Source organism: Anguilla anguilla, chromosome 10, assembly GCF_013347855.1.
Source record: "Anguilla anguilla isolate fAngAng1 chromosome 10, fAngAng1.pri, whole genome shotgun sequence".
In the NCBI taxonomy this organism is placed as follows: domain Eukaryota; kingdom Metazoa; phylum Chordata; class Actinopteri; order Anguilliformes; family Anguillidae; genus Anguilla; species Anguilla anguilla.
The window spans coordinates 39702961-39725047 of NC_049210.1; the positions used below are offsets into that span (position 1 = coordinate 39702961).

The 22087-nt window shown below is 43.4% G+C and overlaps 1 protein-coding gene across 3 annotated transcripts in view; it reads right to left on the reverse strand.

The window, feature by feature from the left end:
- Positions 1–785: 785 nt before the first annotated feature.
- The window catches only part of iqgap2 (IQ motif containing GTPase activating protein 2), a 63043-nt gene continuing 41741 nt past the window's right edge, over positions 786–22087 (reverse strand). For 2 of the 3 annotated variants that reach the window (XM_035436192.1, XM_035436193.1), the window contains exons 15-37: positions 21020–21110; positions 20032–20199; positions 19659–19804; positions 19225–19395; positions 18498–18581; positions 18164–18235; positions 17924–17993; positions 16981–17189; positions 16090–16242; positions 15789–15952; positions 15349–15573; positions 14449–14589; positions 13475–13559; positions 12502–12734; positions 10610–10742; positions 8472–8574; positions 7691–7832; positions 4940–5027; positions 4499–4711; positions 4016–4176; positions 3306–3449; positions 1948–2056; positions 1226–1613 (exon numbers count right to left, since the gene is read on the reverse strand). In XM_035436192.1, coding sequence (XP_035292083.1) covers positions 1500–1613; positions 1948–2056; positions 3306–3449; positions 4016–4176; positions 4499–4711; positions 4940–5027; positions 7691–7832; positions 8472–8574; positions 10610–10742; positions 12502–12734; positions 13475–13559; positions 14449–14589; positions 15349–15573; positions 15789–15952; positions 16090–16242; positions 16981–17189; positions 17924–17993; positions 18164–18235; positions 18498–18581; positions 19225–19395; positions 19659–19804; positions 20032–20199; positions 21020–21110 — 3219 coding nt within the window. In that variant the 3' untranslated portion in view covers positions 1226–1499. Of the gene's footprint in view, positions 1614–1947; positions 2057–3305; positions 3450–4015; positions 4177–4498; positions 4712–4939; positions 5028–7690; positions 7833–8471; positions 8575–10609; positions 10743–12501; positions 12735–13474; positions 13560–14448; positions 14590–15348; positions 15574–15788; positions 15953–16089; positions 16243–16980; positions 17190–17923; positions 17994–18163; positions 18236–18497; positions 18582–19224; positions 19396–19658; positions 19805–20031; positions 20200–21019; positions 21111–22087 lie in introns of all 3 variants that reach the window. The other variant, XM_035436191.1, reaches the window with a different exon arrangement.

A 22087-nucleotide genomic window follows, 5' to 3' on the forward strand; every position in this document is an offset into this window, starting at 1 on the left:
TGCTGAAACATATACCCTCTACAAGGGGTTACTTTAAAATATCTGTTTTGGACTGAAACGTGGGTACGTACTTTATGTAGTAGAGAATAACAACTGTAGCCTAACGCCACGCTACAAATTACGCATTGCACGCCCAATCTAGGTTAATTTATTTGACCAAAATGACAGATTGTTTTGGCTATGTAACAGACCTCAGACTGGAGACACACCTGACTGCAGCTTGGTTACCCTCCCACCCCTACCCCATAGCATTCCCTCCTTTTGTACTCCTTTACGTTATAGTATTTTTATGGTTCCAGGTTATATTGTTTATGGTTTTGCGTTTCTCTTCTCAGTGCTTTTTGTGGATGTAGTCTTGTAGCTATGTATTTATAACTGTTCCTGGTTAACAGTGAACGTGCACTATGAATTTCACTTCAGTGAAGTTGCATCTTTACTCGCAGGTGTGGAATTGCTGTTAGTCAAACCTAGCACTGTTGTTCATTATCGTCAGGTGAATGCACTTCTGTTTCTCCTATATGGCAAGTCATCATGGACAAGTGCATTGGCTAAATAAAAGAAATGTAAACGTAGAGAAACGGTAAGACTACATGAACTCTGAAATAGCGTGCCTGCAGCATTATGTAGCATTATAAAATGCCTTGAGAAAACACAGAATGGTAATTACATTCATAACAGATGTACAGTGAATAATGCTGTCAGGTTCAAACATACCAAAGGCATTAATACTGAAATATTTTTCAAGTGGGGTGCCATCTTTCAAAAAATGACATTACACTAACAAGTACATTGAGGTTTGTAGTTTATTCATCTTTTTTTTTTTTTAAACAGTGGAATTATGTTAATCGGTGATCTGACTGCATTTAAAAAGGAAGAAAGACTGGGAAGAACTAGTTATTAATGAACTGGTTTTAAAAATATGCATAGCTTCCCAGTACTCTGACACAAAAAGGCACAGGGTAACACTTAGCAAACCGACTGGTGACCAGTCTGGTTGGAATGTTCCATTTTACATCCTAAACAACCTTGAGGCAGTAGTGCATTTTACAACAATTCACTATTATCTTTATTCACAAGTGATAATGTTGTTTGCTTATATAACGTCTTTATATAAAATGTCATTTTAATTATAATCTTAAAATATATATTCCATATACAATCACCCAGTGGATAACAAAATAAACCACAACAATAAAATTGACAATATAAGTAACCATTTGTTAACTTTTCCTTTTTTTTTTTTTGCTTTGTAATGAGTGGAATGAATTCCAATCAACTTCCCAAAAAATAATCCAGTTATTAATAAAATGACAAAAAATGAATCCAGTTATAATTCTGAAAAAGCATGTTCGTTTTACACAAGGCAAGGCACAATCCAATTTTATCCCCCATTTCTGAAAACCGACTCCATAAACTGGGGTAATGGAAACCATCATAGCTTTACACAGTTATGTCTGGGGGCGGGGTTCTGGAATCTAAACTGTGCTTTGTCAGAAGCTTCACTTCCCGTAGAACTTCTTGTTTAGTAAGAATATCAGCAGGTTGACGTTGACTTTGGCTTTGTCGAACATCTTCATGACCGCCACGCCTTCATACTGAAGCTGGAGCAGGTCCTGTAAGAACACATTCAGAAAAAAAAAATAATAATATGTCCTGTTTTTAAGCACAAGTTCAATATTGCCTATCGCAGAAGACCAAAAGACCCATTTTGTAGATGTACATCTGCACTAGTGGAATGCCTAACATACCCTTTGATGCATTTGTAATACATGTGTACGGTATACAGTTAAAAAAAAACAAATTCTTAGAATACAACTGATCGTAAATGCATCCATAATTATAAAAAAATATATATTTTACTTGCATTTCTGGTGTTGTACTTTCCAAAGCATAAATATGAACAAAAAAGTGTGTGATAGTTCACACGTAGAGACTCTGGTTATTTACCTGGAAATGCAGTTGGACCTTTTCCATTTCTACGCCCATAAACTTGGCTTTTACCTCAAAGTCCCCAACTTCCTCACTGGGAGAGATTTCAAACATGACGTTCTTAAACCTGATAAACAATAGAAATATAGGATGTGTTCATCAACACCTCTGTTTCTCTGACACGGTCAAAGGGATGTGCAATGGCACACATTCCAGTTAAAGCGGTGGGATTTAGCCCTTCAAATCCAGAGTAAATGGAAGCATGCCAAATAAACAGAGTCATTACAGGTCAAATGTTAATACAGAACAATGTAGTATTAAAATTATTATTTCACAGGAAGCAGACAATTCACCCACACTAAACCTAAACTGAACTGTTATGGTCCGTTAGTTAGCCTCTATATGTATCAAAACTAATGTGTTTTTTTTCTTGCAATTGCATTAGACATTTATGCTGGCTAGTTTCTTTTCCCATAAAACATTAATTTAGTGTAAGGAGAAGTCGGTGTTTTAGAAAACAAACTATAGTAACCCGGCTTGAAGCAATTATTAAAAAATAAGGACAATGCACAGCGCATTGCAGGTTAAATTTGCATAATATACTTATGGGTTTGTTATTTTCTACCTTTAACTTTCTGTACATGTTTTCATTATAAATTTATTTGTGGCTATAATCCTTTTAGAAACTGAAGAAGATTTAAAAAAGAGAACTAGCCACATATTATATAGCAGGAAGTTAGCATTTTAAAAGGATGCTGCACGATATTGAACCTGCTTATCTGAAGTTCATCTGAGCTTCACCGAGGCTACAGTGAGTCAGTCAGGCCTGCCTTCATTGCTACATATTTAATACACGTACTTACACAGAATAAAAATGTGTTTTTCCACATTCGGTTTAAATGTGCCTAGCTTCGGTACATTTCCTACAGAACTTAAGAGTTAACAAATTACAGCAGAGTTAAACTACAGGAGTTAAAATGACAGCAGAGAGATGAAGACTCATTAGTGCACAGTACTTTTTCATGCAGGAGCGTTTTGTACGGTTCCAACAAAAAAAATATTGTAGTTACCGGCATATATAATGAGTATTCTAGGAATTGATAACATAATATTCCAGGACCCCAGTACTTATGAGCCCCCCCAGCTCTGTGCCTGCTGAAAATTCCACCCAAATTTTCCAGGCCTCTGTCATTATTGCTTTGACTGGAATGGGTTGGACAAAACAGGAAAGGCCTGAGCCCGGACTGGGCACAAAGTGGCATAATGCTGCCTGCTGAGGCTCTCTCTAATAGCTCTCTTCCTTCCTGTCTCAAAGTGCGGTATCTCTATCAAATAGCAAATGATCCTTTCTTTGCAAAATGTCCCTGGACACTCACTGGTTGGTCTGCAGTCCCTCTATTTCCAGGATGACTCCCTTCTCGTGCAGACGTGCCCCGTTGTACTTGAGCGACTGCTGCTTGGACTTCCTGCTCCCTTTCTCCTCTCCCTTGCTGTCCAGTTTGATTGACCTCCGGGCGTTCCTATGGCAACCCAGAAGAAACGAATGTTTAAACTGCGAGGACTCTGCTGCCAGTTGGGTGAACTGCCACGGGGAAGCCAACCGTAGCTGACCCATCAATTTGATTGTAGATTATGAGCCCATTACAAGCGGAAATTATGGATAAATGCTGTGTCCTTCTCGTCACATACTATGATCTCACATTCTAGTGTTCTAGTGTTCTCGTCACACACTATGATCTCACATTCTAGTGTCTTCAGCTACGCATGCAGCATCCCTGAGTTAGCAAGGCAGAACAAGGGCTAATTGGTATGGATAAAATAGGCGCACATGCTTTTCCTTCATTCATAAATAATGTTTCTACAGTATATTTAAATACTAAGGGTAGAAAACACCTTTTCCTATAAAATATACCATGTAGAACCCTGCATAAAACCTACACTAAATACTGTATGATTTTAAAACAGGCTACAAGATTGAAGAGTACCTCACAAATGAATTATTCACGTAATATTTTGTCTTTAAAATTCAGAAGTTATTCATAGTATGTATGCAGGTTGTGGGGTTTGCTGGGCATTGCCCCCTTACTTCCTGTTGAGGTTGTCCAGGCAGGTTTTGATGTAGGTGTCGTAGTAGTTGATCTGGTCCTGGTAGAAGGCCGTTTTTGAGTTGAGAGCGCTGAGAGTCTGCTGGAGCTTCACCAACTCGGCCTTCCGTCTCTGCCGGTACCGTCTCTGGTACCGGATGTCCTGTCAATCAAACGAAGAAGCTAGCTGGTGAATGCACTGCTGGGAATGAAATCATTCCTCTTAAAACAACTGTACAGTAGGGTGAGGCATAACAGCTACAGTGACACCCGGGTATGGGGGGGGGGGGGGGGGGGGTTTAATTACTGTACTAGCATGCACCCTAGTGTGAAAACACGTGTACCAGTGAGCACCCTCTGATGGAGGACACTGGAACAATAGGACTCCTTCTCTGAGGGTGAACTATCGATTCCCAAATCACAGGAATCTCAGGTGCGCATCTTCCACTGAGAGAACCACAGGGTGGTTTGTGGGGGCCCGTTACCTTGGAGATGTCGTTGATGACGTCCTGGTACTTGTTTTGGGAGGACACGCGCCCAGCCTGCTCCAGGGTGCGCAGGTTCCTCAGGATCTTCCTCTTCTTCTGCTCCAGGGGCAGCTGGCGGTCCTCCAGAACCGACTGGCTGGTCTTCAGCCCGTCCGGCGTCCTGGCGTCCTGGACCGCCCGCTTCTCGATCACCTTGGCGTGCTCCGACTCCTGCGGACCCCAGAGAGGCTGTAAGCTTCAGACACAACAGCATCACCGGACACATTCACAGTGTCGTTGCTGATCAGGACACTAAGAAACGCCACAGAGAAGGTTCCCTGTTCTCATAATGTGAGATCCTTTCATTCAACTGAAAGGAAAAGTCTGTGACACTCAGCCAATAATATAGCCGATTCATATTGGGCAATAGAGAACTAGGGGGAGGGGCCAGACACCCACCTGAAGGGGCGTGGCAGGCGTCTCCAGGGTGTCTGTCAGCGTTTCCCCCGGCTGGATTCGCACCACGTCCACGATCAGCTTCTTAGTCCTGATTGGATGGTAAAACACACACACACCCATTGGTGGAACGAACTGAAAACAATCGCAGTGGAACAAGTCCAAGTGGGATAAAAGTTATTCTCAAACCGTTTCCTGCATTGCATCCTAGTCATCAAATACAAGAGTTGTGCACCAAGCTGAAAATAAAACTGATGACATTGTTTTTATATAACACCCTGCCCCTGAGAAAGCATACCTGACCTACGACCTTGGGAATAGGCAAATACTGATGCACCTGAGACACACAGGGGAAGCAAGCACTTGAACTTTTCAGATGATTCTTTGCGAGTCACACCCAGACAAAAATGATAACACAAGCTGATATTCTCTCTGTTCAGCACTACTTTAAAGTAGCTGCAATTTTTGTTAGTCAGATGTCCATCTCCTGAGAGTGCTTTGTGCTTGTTGTATCTGGCACTGAAAAGAGGAAACTGTGCTATGAGAGGACTTGAACAATATGCCACGTTTTAGGGTTATTGTACAACTTGGTTTATTAGGAAATTCTCCAATTGTTCGGTTCCACTTCCCATTTCCTGTCTCTATTTCCCCTTCCTGTCTCACTCCTCCTGGACGTTCGGAGCCAGACTAAATACGGCTCAAACGCTACAGCGGGAATGCTAGGTCTTCAGAAGTCAGGAAGTGGTGTGGTGAATTCTGCTGGGGTCACAAGATGGCCACTGTGAGAGACCTTGTTAAAGGTTTAAATGGGCCGACCGCTTACGGATTCAAACTCAAAACCATGAAGGAATGCAGCAGCTGTTTTGTCTGCAGTTCACTGTCAATGATAAACACAGCTGGGCTTCGGTTTCAGTATGAGCACCAACAGGATGTTCACTCGGCACCGGGGACCAGCGACCTTGTTGCTAGGCACAGATCCTTCTCTGTGTCATGCTCTGTGGACAACAGCCTTGGCCTGAATGACCCTGGTTTGGCTTGAGAATTTCAAATAATCCATGCAGTCTATAAAAAACAAATGAGCTTATTTACATAACTCCTAAAAACATATACACAGAATACCATGGGCACATTATCCAAAAAAATATATATACAGTATATTTGGTCTAAATTAACAGGTACGTTAATAACTTTAAAAATTGGTTTGTAAAGTTACACCAACCCCCCATCCCCCGGATTTGAGAGACCATCTCTGGTAAAACACTCTTCATAGAATTTAAACACTTTTTCCAAGCACTTGTCTATGATTCCATGCTCTGAAAATGGCCAGTTCAGATGGGTGATTTCCACATGTATTAGTAACGTATTTAATTATGCATTTTCATGACTTCATGAGCATCCTGTGCATTGCACCTTACATATCCATCATGGTTATATTAGATCACATGACTGACTTGCCAGCTAATTATACTTCGGGCACATCCCAATGCGCAGGGAGCAGAAATGGAGAGAACAGACAGATAAAGCTGGCCTCTAACCACATCCTATCTAGGCAAGGAAACGATAGAGAAATTAACTGTCTGCGTGGCTCTGTCATTTAGAGATAGCCGACAAGGAAACAAGCAAGTGGAGGGATACTAAAGTGACAAATTTTCAAAACAAAAAGACTGTATACTGTTGCTTGTACAAGTTCAATGGTATGAATAGCTATAGGGCCTATGGCTCAGAGACTTTTAGATCGTGTAATAGTTCTCCCAGTACGGAACAAGGAATATGCCAGGATGTGCCGCAGCAATTTTATTTTAACGTGAATAAAAATAACTAAATAGCAACAGATGCTTCCTTCCATGATTGAATGCATCCTTTCACGAATACAAATGACACGACTGGTTTCTTCACAGCTTGTCATGGATGGCATTGAAATACTTAGAAATGATGAGATCATTTCCCAAGTGTATGACATGAATTACGTTAATAATAAAACTCTTCATTTGTTCTCTGATTTAGCAGATTACTGAACGACCCTTAGTGTACCTTCAGCCCATGAATCAGTGTTTGAACAATAGCGGCTAATCAAAATCTGTTTCACGGCACATTAATTTCAATGAAACGAACACACTCTCCTGAAGATACAGCACACTGGAGACTTTGTGCTTGGAACCCCTGCTCCGCAAAACACAATGACCGTCACTGTTACGACACACAGTGAGATTCAGCTTGTCATCTGTAAATTTGATTGGCAATATTTCACCATTAAGCATAGCAGACTATAACTTAAAAACAATAAGCCTATAGTGCATTCAATTTTCACGTCGTGCCATTCTAAGACCTAAGAGGGCCCTGTAGATGTATGCTTGCGATTCGACGTGCGATTTAAAAAGAACCTTCACTGGAAAAAACCCAAATAAATCAGTGACTTAAAACCACGCCCACAAATACAGAGACAACAGTCAGCTGCCCCTTTAAAGAGAAAAACGTCGATGTCAGGCACGCACCAACCCCATTGCGTAAGGCTCCATTATATTTACAGACAAAGGCTTCAACAATTTTAAACGCAAGTAACAAAAAAACCCCGTTGTTTAAATATTCAGCGACCTGGTTCCAAATACAACATCGACGAGACGCTGGATTAAAAACACCGAACGGCGTGCTTTCTGGGAAATAACCTGAGGGCTTATCGTGAAATATGCATCGCTGGCGCGTTTGAGATAAGGCCGAGACGACCGGGCGGAGGGAGGAAGGCCAAGCGACTCTTACTTCATCATGAGACTGTTCATGTCCTGTTCGTCGCCCTCCAGCAGCTCAAACTTGCTGGTGAGGGTGAGGGAGATTTCCGTTTTGGCCAGTTGACTTAGTGTGCTTTCCTTGTTGGGGTCGCCGGGGTCCACCGCTCCTTCCCCTGAAAAAAACACGGCCGGAGAACGATGGTTCAGCAACTGAGGTGACCTTTCGGCGTGAGTCAGCGGGCAAGCGAGCAGTGTAACGGGCCAGGTTGCAAAGAGAGAGAGAGAGACTAAACTGCTACTTATTTAGCTGAATTCCTGCAAACATATTCAGTCCGTATTAGTCATTCAAGATTAGTCCGTCGGTAACTTTTGCACTATAATCCCCATAAACGTACAGAGTATATATGCTGATTACTTGCGAGGGCAATGGAGGTACGGTACTGAGTGCAGGGGTGCCTGTCAGTAATGTCGGGGTAAAAACAGTGCAGTGCTCCTCCCTCTACAACATAAACTGCCTTTCCTAAAGCATCAGCATTTACAAGAGCTTCTGGACTTTCAGACAGTAGCCCGCCATAGGGATTACAGATGACCCAGAGGTTTGTATTTCGATTCACCAGACCCTCCATAGGAATTACAGATGACCCAGAGGTTCTTATTTCGATTTACCAGACCCCCCAAGGGGATTACAGATGACCCGGAGGGTCGTATTTTGATTCAGCAGACGCTCCATGGGGATTTCAGTTGACCCGTCTGTTTTTCCACGTTGAAGTGACGCATGTTTTTGCCACGGGGAGCGGAGGGGAATGTCCTACCCAGCAGAGACTCCACGTCGGGAACGTCCCCCAGGTCCTCCACCAGCTCGTGAAGGAGGTCGTTCTTATCCGGCGAAATGGCGTCCTGATGTTCCAGAACCAGCTAGGGAAACCAAAGCAAGAGCGCTAGCCCTTTATCCGAAGCAGACAAAACTGTGCTTTCACCTTAAGTCTAGTGAAAGAAGACACCTTACAACTTAGGCACCACAGAAATACTGCGGTTGGCACAAACACACCGTTTTAAAAATCGCACATTGCTTGTGCATTTAGCACGGTAACAAGCATCATAAACTTCCAGCCGACAAATAAAACGGTTTGATGTAATGATTTGCTGAGAAAAAAGCAGCTGGTTTGGCACGGTTTCAGCATGCTGTAAATAACAGATTCAGATTTTCTGTAGCACTCACATCACAACAAATAAATTATCACAGATTGCCTTATTTGGATACCTTTGGTAACCATAGCAAAAATACAATGCCTAGAGTGCATGTTCAACCTTACACTGCTTACTGTTGGATCTGCTAATGGCGAGCTGTGTTTATGAGATTCATTTACCCTTTACAAGACATTCTAAGGCACTGAAGCAGAAATTCACTCCCCAAAATATGCAGACAGTCAAAATGTTCCTTGTTATTCTACTCTGCTAATGTCTAATCGTTAGAGCAACACAGCTCGGCTCCTGAGAAACAACTTCTGTTTAATCAGACAGCCAGCCAAGTCTTGTTGTGTAAAATGGATGTTATCACAACAAAAAAAGGGAACACTTTTGTGAGCGTTTCCTGAAACGAGCAGGGGTAGTGCATTCCAATACTGGAACATAGTCTATCTTGTTTGTATCAAAATTGCACTGAATTACTTCCTGAATGCCAGGACTGAACTCGTTCCTGACGCAGTAAATGCAATACAAGCACGACACACTGCTGCTCTCTAACCGCTGAAACAAAGTCCAACTATAAAAGTTGAAAAGTTGTGAAAGTCTATCATCATTCAGGAACTAGAGGAAAAACAGGCCATAAGTCTCTGATCAGACTAAGCATTGGCTCTGATCAGTGCAAACTATTATCTTTGACCTGTCAAACAGTTTAACAGATAAAAAATACGCTTCATAGAAAAACCAACTATGAATCACAATTACGACTTTTATGCAAAACTTTCACAAAACAATATTTCAAGTGTACTTTGAGAATAAGACAGCCTGCAATGTGTCCGGGACACATTGTAAACATCCACTGTGTGAGAGCTAGCTTTTCTGGGACACATGGTTCCATGTGAGAGGAATGAGAACTAGCTCAGCCCTCAAGCCCAGCAGGCTCTGAGCTCACTTCCTGCCCTGGGAAAAATGAGCTGTGAGCTTCACCGCTGCCGGGCCGGTGCACAGACTGTGTTCAGAGGGAGGGCGGGGGCGCTCAGACGGAGGGGGCCCAGTGCTAGGGAGAAGGACAGAGGGGCCTGCTCTGGGGTCGGGGGGATGGTGGGGGGGGGGGGGGGGGGGCGCTCCTTTGTGCTGGGAGTGAGTGGGCGTGAACCCGCCACTGACTCATCCTACCAAAACAAAGAGCCGTTACCTCACCCGCACACGCACGTATGGTCCCGATTACCGCGGCCGGTCCTGCTGGGTCACCCCTGCCCCAGCGGCCTGACGCACTGTAATGCTGTGCTCTCTCCCTTCAGCACCGACTAAACCACAGTCATCACATCATCGCACAAGCCACACACTTAACCTGATAAAGATAAGTCTTAAATCCACAGTCATCGCACAAGCTACACGCTTAACCTGATAAAGATCAGCCTTAAATCACAGTCATCACACAAGCCACACATTTAACCTGATAAAGAACAACCTTAAATCGTATCTTAACCAATTAGAGAACAGTCTTCCATCTCATTCACCACCTGATAGAGGAAGCATCCCCATTGATAATCCACACTAATTTCAGATTCAGAGGCTTACTTTGACAAACAAAAATCTGCTTGTTTCGGGCATGAATAAGGCTAAAAGTTAAATTGTAGATTTTTGCAGCTTTTCTATGAGCAAATTTCCTTTATAATGATGTCCACACAATGTATTGATAGCACTGGTACATGAAACAGCCTCAGTGTTCCGTGGCCCACCCACAGTGAAAGCACCCCAGTCTTACTGAGTGAGTGTTGATGATCTCCTCTATGGAGATGTAGATGACGGGTTTGCTCAGGGTGACCATGTCGGAGTACTCGTCCACGTTGAACTTCTCCTCTGGCTCTGGAACATCGCACGCTGCCTGGAAAAGCAGTCTTAGAACACGAGGAAAAAACACGTCAGTGGGAAGATGCACTAATAATACCGCATCGTGGCATTACTTTACCAAACAAGGAAGGAGAACAGGATAAAATGTGTGAAAATTTAAATGTAGAACTGTAGATTAATGTAGATTAATTAATTAATTACAGAGTAAATTTGTTTAAATTATTTTGTTAAATCAATTAGAACAAATACAAAGGAGAGAAAATAAAACAAAAAATCCGACTGAATCCTGCAGCTGGTTAGAATGACTCATGCAGCAGGAAAGACATTCACCAAAACGTGTGGTTATTTAGTGACACCACTATGGATGTCAGATGTTGGCCTGGAAAGCCTAGAGAGGCCCTGCTGTCTGCAGGAAACGCTTACTCAGATGCCGACGGATCTCATTCAGATGCTCAAATTACAGCCCCATCTCTCTGCTCTATGTGTTCAGTTAAACTTCCCTGGACGGCTCTGACAGACGTGCGTTATGCAAAAAAGTGAACACGTGATCCGATGCACTTCCAGGAAGCGTGAGTCACTCCCGTTGGCTTATTGGTATTCCAAGAAGACCCCTATTCCCGTTCAGGCCATACGGTGCCCCAGAATTCCCTGATGGCCCGACACTAAAACAGACGTTTCCTCACTTTTTATTCCAGTGAAATCCGCTCAATGCTCAACCTGCAGATGGCTTTAGGGTGATCATACTGCATATTCAGTCATTTTAAGCCATCGTTCCTTATATTTCTTGTATTTCATCGTTTCTTGTATTTCCTCGTATCGAACCTTGTATTTCCATGTAATAAGCTGCTTTACACTTTTAACTAGAAGCTCATCTATCATTCGTTAGTCAAGGATTAAAATAATGACAGTGTGCTTGTGATGTCATTAGGCCACTAAAAACTGTGGCACAGAACTCAAGAAGTGATCCTCACTGTGTTTAATCGCGATTCGGTACCATTTATGGATTTCGGATTCCATGACACTCCCACGCCGTCAAATTAGCCTGCTTTCTCATTGGTCATTTCATAAATTAGTGTGTTAGAAATTAATAAAACGTCCTTAAATCTAATACTAGAATTTAAAAAGTCTGCACTGCAGAGACTGAATTGAGGCCACAACCCTAAATTTGTGTCTGTCCACATTTCAAAATTAATTTAGAATTAATAGATAAATATTAACTAGAGACTGTAGGTTATGGTGCAAACCAATGCACAGTAAAATACGTTTGTATGTTTCATGTGTGTTTGTTACCTAGCAAAAAAAGACTGTTCACATCAAATCTTTCAAAGTTCCAACTCCCCTATCAGCTTCAGAGCAAACTCTGAAGGCTGAACATCCAGGAATATGTTAGTCAGCTTTATTAGTGCAACCACAATTCAGTTTTCGCTGCCAGTTAGCATGTGTTGCTGCTTTTCTACTTGCACATTTTGTACACTGGTATGCTGTGGAGTTTCCCCAGAGAATCTTGGAAATGGCAGCATTAAAAGGTTATATTACTGCAGACCATATTTCAAGCATATATATGAAAGATGGATTTCCCAGATTTATGTTACTGATTTCCCTCTTTCATACTTTTAAAGATTTGTGTACGTTTTTTATATTTTAATATTATGGCATAACATAATTAATTTATTAATATTCTTATTTCATTTTCTCTTGTACATGTCTGAAATACTTGCAGAGCACAGTCTGAAAAACACTACTTTGCATTGCTATCAACGTGTCAGTTCAAATGCACAGGGAGGGGGACCTAGTAAATTCTCCCACCTGAATTTTTGGTATGTCTGGGAAATGTAGTTGTTCATGGAGGCCATGTGGTCGGTCTCGCCCTCGAAGAGCTTGTTGGCGGCGGCGTGCTGCAGCACCTTGGCCACCGAGCCCAGATTCCTGCGCTGGTCCGAGTGTAGCTGCCCGCCCGCCGTCATGTCGATGATGTCAAACCCGTCCGGAGCCACAATGGCGGGGTTCATGTAACGGTAGTACAGCAGGTTTCCCACAATCTGCATTTAAACATGGAAACTGTTGTTTACTCCAACCTTCGTTCAATAAAAATATTTATATACATACACACAGACACAGTGTGATTACAGTTCCGATTATCACAGACAGAAATCAAAAATAATCAAGACCATGAAGTGCATGAATCTACATAAAATAAATAGTCATGTTTATGTCACACTTTGTAAGAAGCAATCCATCAAAGAAAATAAACATTATGGTCGGGTTGCTAAGTCCATAACACCAATCACCCAAACATTTGACCACAGTGTTTAGGACTAATGGCTTTCAACATAATTCACACGCCTCTATTCTGGGCTTGTTTGTTTTTGGGGAGTCACAAGGTCCATGTACTGTACTTGATGGGGGGGTGGGAGTTGCTATTTGTTGGATTAATGTGAGGATGGTATGTGGACTGGGGAAGGGAGGAGGGCGTATGTAAACGCTAATACAATTCCAAAACAAGGAACACATTTTTGGACGGAAGGGAACAGAATGCCCACGCAGCAGGAGGTGACTGTACTTTGTGATCCACAAGTGTATTGGCCACTGAGGAATAGTGCCTCCAATTCTGAATTACTGCTGATGACTCTCCTGTCCCACAAATTAGGCTGACTATAGATCTCCCCCAGTGAGGCTAACAAGTCTTCCTCCAGCCAGTAAATTATATTTATGCACCTCTACATCTGTCTCTTCAAACTCCCCACTGCGTGACTAAAGGCAGAGGCAAAGATGCGGGTACCTTTAGAAGCTCATCCTCCGTCGCGTCTGGGAATTTTTCATGCAGTGAATTCTTCAGAACTTTGGCTATGTATCTCATGCCATAGCTACATGCAAACAAACACAGTCTGATGAGGTGGAGTTAAGGCACATGACAAAGCAGGCACACCCAACGCATTGTGGTTTTACGAGAAACACTTAGATTTAGCTGGAAATGTTACAATGCGCTGTGCGGTATAGAACAAATCGAGTGGGTGAAAAGACTCAGCATTCTGTGTCCAAAAATTGACACTGCAGTGCCCTCTGGTGGACAGCAGCTGCAGACGTCCAATTACAGAGTCAGTATCTACAGAGGATGTTGAAACGGGTTTCCTTGCATAAATATTTTGGGGTAAGTCATGTTCCTTGGTGGAACTCCTTGGCAGTCCAGTAATGAGAGAGGTGTTTTATTACCAAATTTTAAATACAACAGTTTATAAACTGAACAGTCACTTCGAACATTCCTGCATACCAAACAAGAGAATGTTACACAATTTAAAAGGCATATCAGTTTACTGGAATGTCTAAGACAAGCTGTTTATTGGTCTCCATGCAGTGATGAATGCCTTTCCACTATTATGGCAGCAGTAACCTGCAGTGAACCTAGAGCAAAATAAGCCTAATTCTGAAATATAACACAGCCCAAAGGTCCCAACTGTCATGCTCATACCATCAGTCATTATGTTTACCTTAGTGGGGAGTCAAATCAGATTCATTTACTCCAACTTAAATCATATAAGTGTCAAAATTAAATCAATCAAACTATTTCAAAGTCCTTAGACTTACAAGACAACTTATTTTGTGATGAAAAATGTTTTTTTTTTTTTTACTTCACTGTAGTGCTATTCCCCCGTTCTATATCTAAAAAGATTAAACATAAATCATTCTTTGCGATTAGTCTTTTCCCATCCACACAATGCTGAGCGGGGACCCCGGGGGTTCCTGGGCAGGACTCACGGGATGTTGTCCAGCGAGGACACAATGGAGCCGAGCACTTTGTCAGTGGTCAGGCGCAGGTTCTGACTGGAGGTCTCCAGCCTGGCCCTCACTTCCTCGTGGGCCACCGCCTGCTCGGGGGTGACCTCGTACGGAAGTTTGCTGAAACCACACGACAAACACGGCTCGACACAAAGGCAGGAAGACATTTGACGAAGTCCATCTGCCCGGACTTCGTCAAATGCCACGTACGACCAGATAACTGAGGTAACTAGCGAAACAAAAAAAGATGGGAGTTTGGTAGCGTGTGAACGAACAATGAGTCCTAGCACATATTATATTTACTGCCGGTATATACTGAATAAGGTTATGGAATCTAAAGAATAACAATCTACACATGAATGTTCTGCATAAAATCAACTCTGTCAGAAAACTTTTCACTCTAATAGAGTACATGCGGTGCCCCTGGACTCCTGTAAACTCCCTTAGAGTGATTTAACGTGGAAAATACTGCTGTTTAAATCACTTGATGTCATTCCTTCTATACCACAATATGAAAATGGGGGTTAGGAATAGGACATGATCACCTTTTGGATTTTTTTTTTCCATTTTTAAAGAAAAACAAAACTTCCCTAAAATAGCATAACCTATCGCCGCATAGCCAGCGACTCTGGGCCAGATCTGCGTGGAGCCCCGCCCGGCTGTGCAGACTTCGGGCCAGAATCGGCGCAGATCTGGCCCGGAGCCACTGGCTATCTGGGTCGATACACCACTGAAGTGCAAAGTGAGGCTGAGAAGAAAACAAAAATGGAATCTTACAAAAGCATTAAAATATTCTGTGCTCTTGAATGCCTGGTCAGATCATCTCCTCGCGGTCATAACGACGCTCTGTAATATCCCCCTCCTCCGTCTCCAGCTCACCTGGCCTCCCCAGTGGCAGATTCCAGCTGGTTGACCCAGGCCTTGTACACGTCCACAGGGTTGGTGTTGATCCCCAGGCTCTTGTCCTGGATGATGTCTCTCACCACTGGGGCCAGCAGCTGCCTGAGGGCATTCTGACCACGGGCCCCGCGGTTAAAGCTCACGACCATCTTGATGACCGTGGGATTCCCCGTCACAATGTCCTGGAGCTGGTCCACCTTGGATCTGTGGGAGGGAGTGAGCCATTTCTCATAAAAAGCGAAAATGAAACATTCACACCGCACTGATCTCACTGCAGTGCACAGGCACTGTAATTAAAACCACCCAACCCCCCACCCTGAGACACTCACTTAATCTGCTCTCCCACCCAACCGCACACCCTGAGAGAAACCCACTAAATCTCCTCTTCCACCTAACCCCACACCCCGAGAGACACCCACTTAATCTCCTCTTCCAGGGCAGTCTTAAAGAGTTTGAGCAGCAGGTACTCCTCGCGTTGGTTGGAGGCATAGTTGTACAGGGTGAAGATCACCGTGTCCATGAACTTGGTCGATTTGTTCTGGGGCATCTGGAAGATCAGCTTGGCCAGGTACGAGGGATTCGTCTGCATACAGAAGAGTCAGAAATCAATGGCTAAATCCATTCGATGTGTAACACGGACCGTCAGCGTCGTAAAGGAAAGCTTCATCCTCAAGGAAAACTCATATTCGCCGGGTTGTACACAGTCAGTGGGCCACTCACCTGGAGCAGGTAGAAGAAGTGTTGATAGGCCTCCAGCTTCCTTCTCTTGCCCTTGCTCAGGCCCTTGATGCCCTGCTTGTCCCCCATGGACATGTCGTCCTTGTTTACTTTACTCTTTTTGTTCTTCAGTTTCTTACTGTGGGACACCACGTCCTGTCACAGAGGGAGGTATAAGCGGTCAGTGAACCCTGGAGGACATCACACCCGTCGCTACGCAACCATCTCTAAACAACCGTGCTCATACGTTCGCATGGCTGGAAAGAGACCTAAAAAACAGATTTGATGGAAGAAATAAACGTACTGAAGTTTAGTGTTCACACTCTGCCCTGTGTGTTTTCTCGTTACTTCCATTCGTCATCAGATTCACCGTTTCAGTCTCTGGTTACTTGGTTTGAAAAAGCCGCCATCCACCAGCAGTACTAGCTCTTCGGATTAATTGGATTTTGTGTTTGACTATTGACTTGTTCTACTCAATTCTGATTCTCGTCTAGCTCCTCTGGTTTGTTTGCTGACTGGACTTCGTGTTTTATCAGACTTGTTCAATTCAACCTTACCTCTCATTTTTCCTCTCCGCTCATGGTACTTCCATAGGGACTCTATTTTGTTATTTTTCTTTGTTATTTTTCCTTTGTTATTTTTTAAGGACAGGCAGATAACAACCAGAGTTGCTTGTCAGTCTGCAGTTATCATTCCCATTATCCACTCCCCTCTCCCTTATCCTTTTTCCCGTTACAGTCTGACCTAGACCGGGTCATAACAACACACAGACACACAGAGACACACACACACACACACACACAGAAACACACATGTGGTTGCGCGTGCACACACACATACACACACACACACACTCGCTCTCTCACACACACACACACACACACACACACACACCTGAAGCGTGATCCTGTTCTTCACCAGCAGGCCGATCTTGATGTCCATCAGATTGAGGTCTTTCTCCATCTGCTGGTTGGAGCGGATCATGGTCACCACCTCCTCCCTCAGCCGCGTCACCTCCAGCTCCTCCTGCAGGTCCAGGCTGCTCTGCTCCAGGAGGTGCACGAACTTCCGCACCACCGACAGCGGGGGGTCCTCGGCCCCAGCTGTGGGGGTACAGGCCCGTGGGTCAGTCTGCCGTCAACACTGCTAAAGAGGGCGGGGAGCGCCCCCTACAGCCAGACACCAGCACTGCTTTAGCTCATTAAAGGAGGGTGTGCCCCCTACAGCCAGACACCAGCACTGCTTTAGCTCATTAAAGAGGGGGGGCTATAGCCAGACACCACGCTGCTTTAGGTCATTAAAGGAGGGTGCGCCCCCTACAGCCAGACACCAGCACTGCTTTAGCTCATTTAAGAGGGGGGGCTATAGCCAGACACCACACTGCTTTAGGTCATTAAAGGAGGGTGTGCCCCCTACAGCCAGACACCAGCACTGCTTTAGCTCATTAAAGAGGGGGGGGCTATAGCCAGACACCACACTGCTTTAGGTCATTAAAGGAGGGTGCGCCCCCTACAGCCAGACACCAGCACTGCTTTAGCTCATTAAAAAGCAACACTTTGTTGTACGTCGCTCTGGATAAGAGCGTCTGCCAAATGCCTGTAATGTAATGTAATGTAATGGGGGGGCCCTACAATCAGGCATCAGCAGGCCCTTCAGAACTAGAAGTACGCTGGTTTCTGTTTTATCAAATAATCAACCTCACTCTGTCGAAATAACTAAAGGGGTTTTCCGATTCCCAGGTTGATACATGAGCTTTCTCAAAAAAGCATGTTAAGAAAAAACTGGGCAAAAGGGCAAATGTTCCGTCATCGTGAATTTACAGCAAAGGCTCACTCACTCAGTGTTCTGTAGTCTTCTCTCGCCTTATTTGCCTTCAGAAAAGCCTGTATTTTCACAATCTCCTTCTCCTGACCACCAAAAAAAAGAAAATAAAAAAATTATTTACGTTTCTGCAGAAGCGTTTGACCGACACATTTGGGCAACATTCTGAAAACTGACGTGTGATATTTAAGTTTCTTTAAGTTGCGTTATGTCTCATTGCAACATTAAGAGAGAATTAAGGGTAAGGACCACTTACGTGCTCTTTGAAAAACTGAATCCTTTTTGAATATCTGCTTCTCAGGCGCCACATTTTCACCCATGACTGTATCTGTACGTCGAGAAGTCAAATGTCTGAATGCACACTTAATGCTAAGCTAATACAAACGAGAAACTAAAACTGAACAATTACATACAAAACTACTATAAGTGAATTTTAAATGGATACACAGCAGACACAGTAAAGAGACAAAATTACCTATTTTAAAGGAAAATCATATGATAAATAATGAGACTTCAAAAAATGTTTTTGTTGTTCTATTAAAAATGTTTTTACAGTGTGTATGCAACTAGGCCCACTTTATGTCTATTACCTTGACAATAGCAGCTACGTTATTTTGGAGCACGCTCAGTCTGTTCTTGTAGGTCTTCCTCTGTTTACATCCTTTCCAGGAAGCCTGCAGGAAGCAACAGAAGGTGCCGGAAGCGTCATGGTCTGCCACTGTTTGTTTGTGTCATCGTCATAAACATCTATGCAGGCTAGAGCTCGTCTTTTAAAGGTTAATAAATAAAGGACTGAGAACGTCATGTTACCTTAAATATTTACAGATTTAGAGCACAAAAAGCTCTGTTCACATGAAACTAAAAAAAAATTTCCACCATGAAAACAACACTAATGCTTGACTTAGTACACAACTGCAGTTTAGTACATTCTGTCCTGTAATTATCCATTATAATGTTATTATAATAATATAATCTATTATTTTACATTAATCTTTCATGCTAATGACCAAATCCTCCAAAAACCCATGAGACTTAACACCTGGAAAATAAAATAGGACAGCATTAGGTGTCACAGAACATTAATTTATGTTCGTTTAGTACCATTACTTTAATTTTATACACAGTTTAAAATCAGTTCTCATTTCCAGAAGCACGCTGCCATAAAGGAGCTGTCCAATGCAATACTGAGGCATGCTGGGGCCTGGGGGAGCTCGCATGAGCCAGACATGGCGTACGGAGAAACACAAACTCCTTCACCACGCGAACGCCCGCCATCGTCCCTGTTACTCAGGCCCTGTGGTACCGCGAGACTCGCACCTGCAGCCTGATGACAGAGGGCTCCTGCCGCCGCAGGTACTCCAGCCTCTCGGAATGAGCCCGCCGCACCAGGTAGCCTCGAACTCGGGCCTGCAGCTGCACGATCAGGGGCTCGTTGGCCAGCCACAGCTGCTCGCGGTTATAATCAGCCGTCACGCTTCCCACAATGCTCTGCGGCGGTCGTGAAGAACCGAGAGTCACTGTTACAGCTTTTACTTTACAATACAGGACAATATGCAAAGGACACACTCTACACACGCTACATACATCATATAAGCAGACAATACAAGAGCATATTCAATGGACCTACTGAGCACACTCTATACACAGTACATAAACCGCAATTAGTAAATTTCATGACAGCTGACAGACAGCCCATTTAGTTCACCCAGTAAGTAGAACATGCACTGTGCAGTACCAGCCAGCAGCAGTACCTGGATTTGCTCTTTGGTCAGCTGAGTGTTGCAGTGCACAAAGCCCTCGGGCTCCAGCCACGTCCCCTCCTTGCTCTCTAAGTTGTAGAAGAAGTCGTACTTGTCTTTGATGCAGTGTTTCACCCACACGCTGTCGTTGGAGCCTACTGCAGGAGGAAAAACAAAAATTAACATAAAGCTGACAGTCTGAATGAGAGATAACAGCTATACACAATGCGAGGATGAATGGCTATTTCATGTATGAAGCAGTTTCTGTGTAACTGTGTGTATAATGTGAAACAGAGCCTCAATGGTGTCATTAGTGAGAAAAATTAAGTGGTCAGACCTATGGCCCTTCAATCTTCCCTGGGCGTGACTGAGTGGCTGACGGTACCTTCAGTAGTGTTGAGCGCCTGCTGCTTGGACAGGTCTGACAGATAGGTGTCCGCGCATTCGGCTAGCACCCCTCTTAGACCGACGCAGGGGGACTGCAGGGCCTGCAGGGTGCTCTGGGGGTCCCCCTCCGACACCTCCCGGTTAATGGCTGCCACCGCACCGGCCACTGGCAACGCAAAACAGCAAGTTAACTCTACTGCATCGGCCACAAGTAAAACAAAAAGGTTTTTTGTAAAACTAAAAAGTTAATTCAACCTTAACTGGAGAATTATAATAATTATCAATGCTATCGCATGGGTGGGGACACAACACTGCGTCATAGTGAACAGTTACAGTCCAATGTCCAGTGAAAATTCTTCGTGCATGACGCGTTAAGGAACTATCATCATGCCAGAAATGTGCCACTGAGTTAAATTTAAACCATAGGGTTAATGATTAAATGAGTAGTGCCCATAGTCTCTAACACAGTTGTGCTACATGTCATTACATGTCCACCTCAAATTTCACCACAGACTCCTCCGGGACGTACAGTAGGGCCCGTTCTTTCATTTCAAAATGATGTTCAGTTAGTTTGTCACAGTGGATATTTTTACAACACTCCAAACTGTACTGTAGTGATTACTTTGAATATTAAGGACTACTCCGAGAGTGGTGTGTGGGTGGGTCCTCTACTGCACAAAAACCCAAAAAGTCATTCTTCCGCGGTCAGCTAAGAGACAGGTAAGAGGCGTTGTGTCACAGTGTCAATTGTCAAAAGTTGTGTTAATTGTGTGCACAGATTAACTTTACTTCACCAAAACAGGGCTGAAGCTTCACTGGAGGTGATCTTTGGCTGCACATAATAATTTATGAACAATCATAAGGAGATTTGTATCCAGTGAGAACAACAGCTGCAAGTTAAGTCGGCTGGATTCCATTCAAAGAGCACCATGCGTGGTGTATAAGCATGGGCCGATAAGCGTAGCGGTTCATAAGCCATCTCTTACGCTTGAAGGCCTCCTCCTCGTTCTTGTTGGCGGTGTGGACCCCCTCCTGTATCTGATCCAGCCAGAGCACGGCGCTCTCATCTCCAGACTTCTGCAGGAACACACCACAGAGGAACAGTCGCCCCCGGATACGGAACACATCAGAGGACCAGTCGCCCCCGGATACGGAACACATCAGAGGACCAGTCGCCCCCGGATACGGAACACATTAGAGGACCAGTCACCCCCGGATACAGAACACATTAGAGGACCAGTCGCCCCCGGATACAGAACACATCTACTCTCAGTGCTAATGTCTGAGCTGCCCTATAGCCTGGCCATGGGCACATAATGAACAGCATTTTTACAACGGCACTCACATTTCCCACAACACAGCGGCTCTCCGGATAATATAACTGCAAACTCCCACTTTTTACCTTTTTAAAACATTTTAAAACTTCTTATCAAATCACGTTTAAATTGTTAATTCTTTTTGAAAACAGAAAAGACAATAAATCACCCACACTGAGGTGTAAACTAAAACTGATATTATCTGCATGTTTGATTCTTTATCAAGTAATTAAGTACTTCAAGTACTGCAAAATATGTCCTTGCTGGACATTATTTTTCAGAACAAGAAAATGGCTATCTACTTAAAACTAGACTATTTTACAAGGATTCCTCTATTTAAAAAAAGTATGTTTAAAAAATCGTAAAAATCATTTTAAATGTAAACATTTAGTTTGTTGGTACTGTCTCCTGTTGTTTTTTGCCAATATAATTTCCTTCTTTGTCAGTACTGCAGCAAAACCTATTCATTCAATTCCTTTTGTAAATAGAGGAAAATCTACAAAGAATTACTACACAGTAAAACCAATACCATTTTCTCTACACCAACACAAAAGACAGGCAGGAAAATATGCCTGTGGAAAATTTAAAGTGTGTTAGAAACTCCTTCTTCAACAATTCCATCTAAGAGCATTACACAGTAAGTTTCTATTGTACAGGTTTATATACGTATGTTCCTTTCTAAATCATGCATTGTCCATTTAATCCAAATCACTAAACGGTGTGTAGTGCAAAAGCACA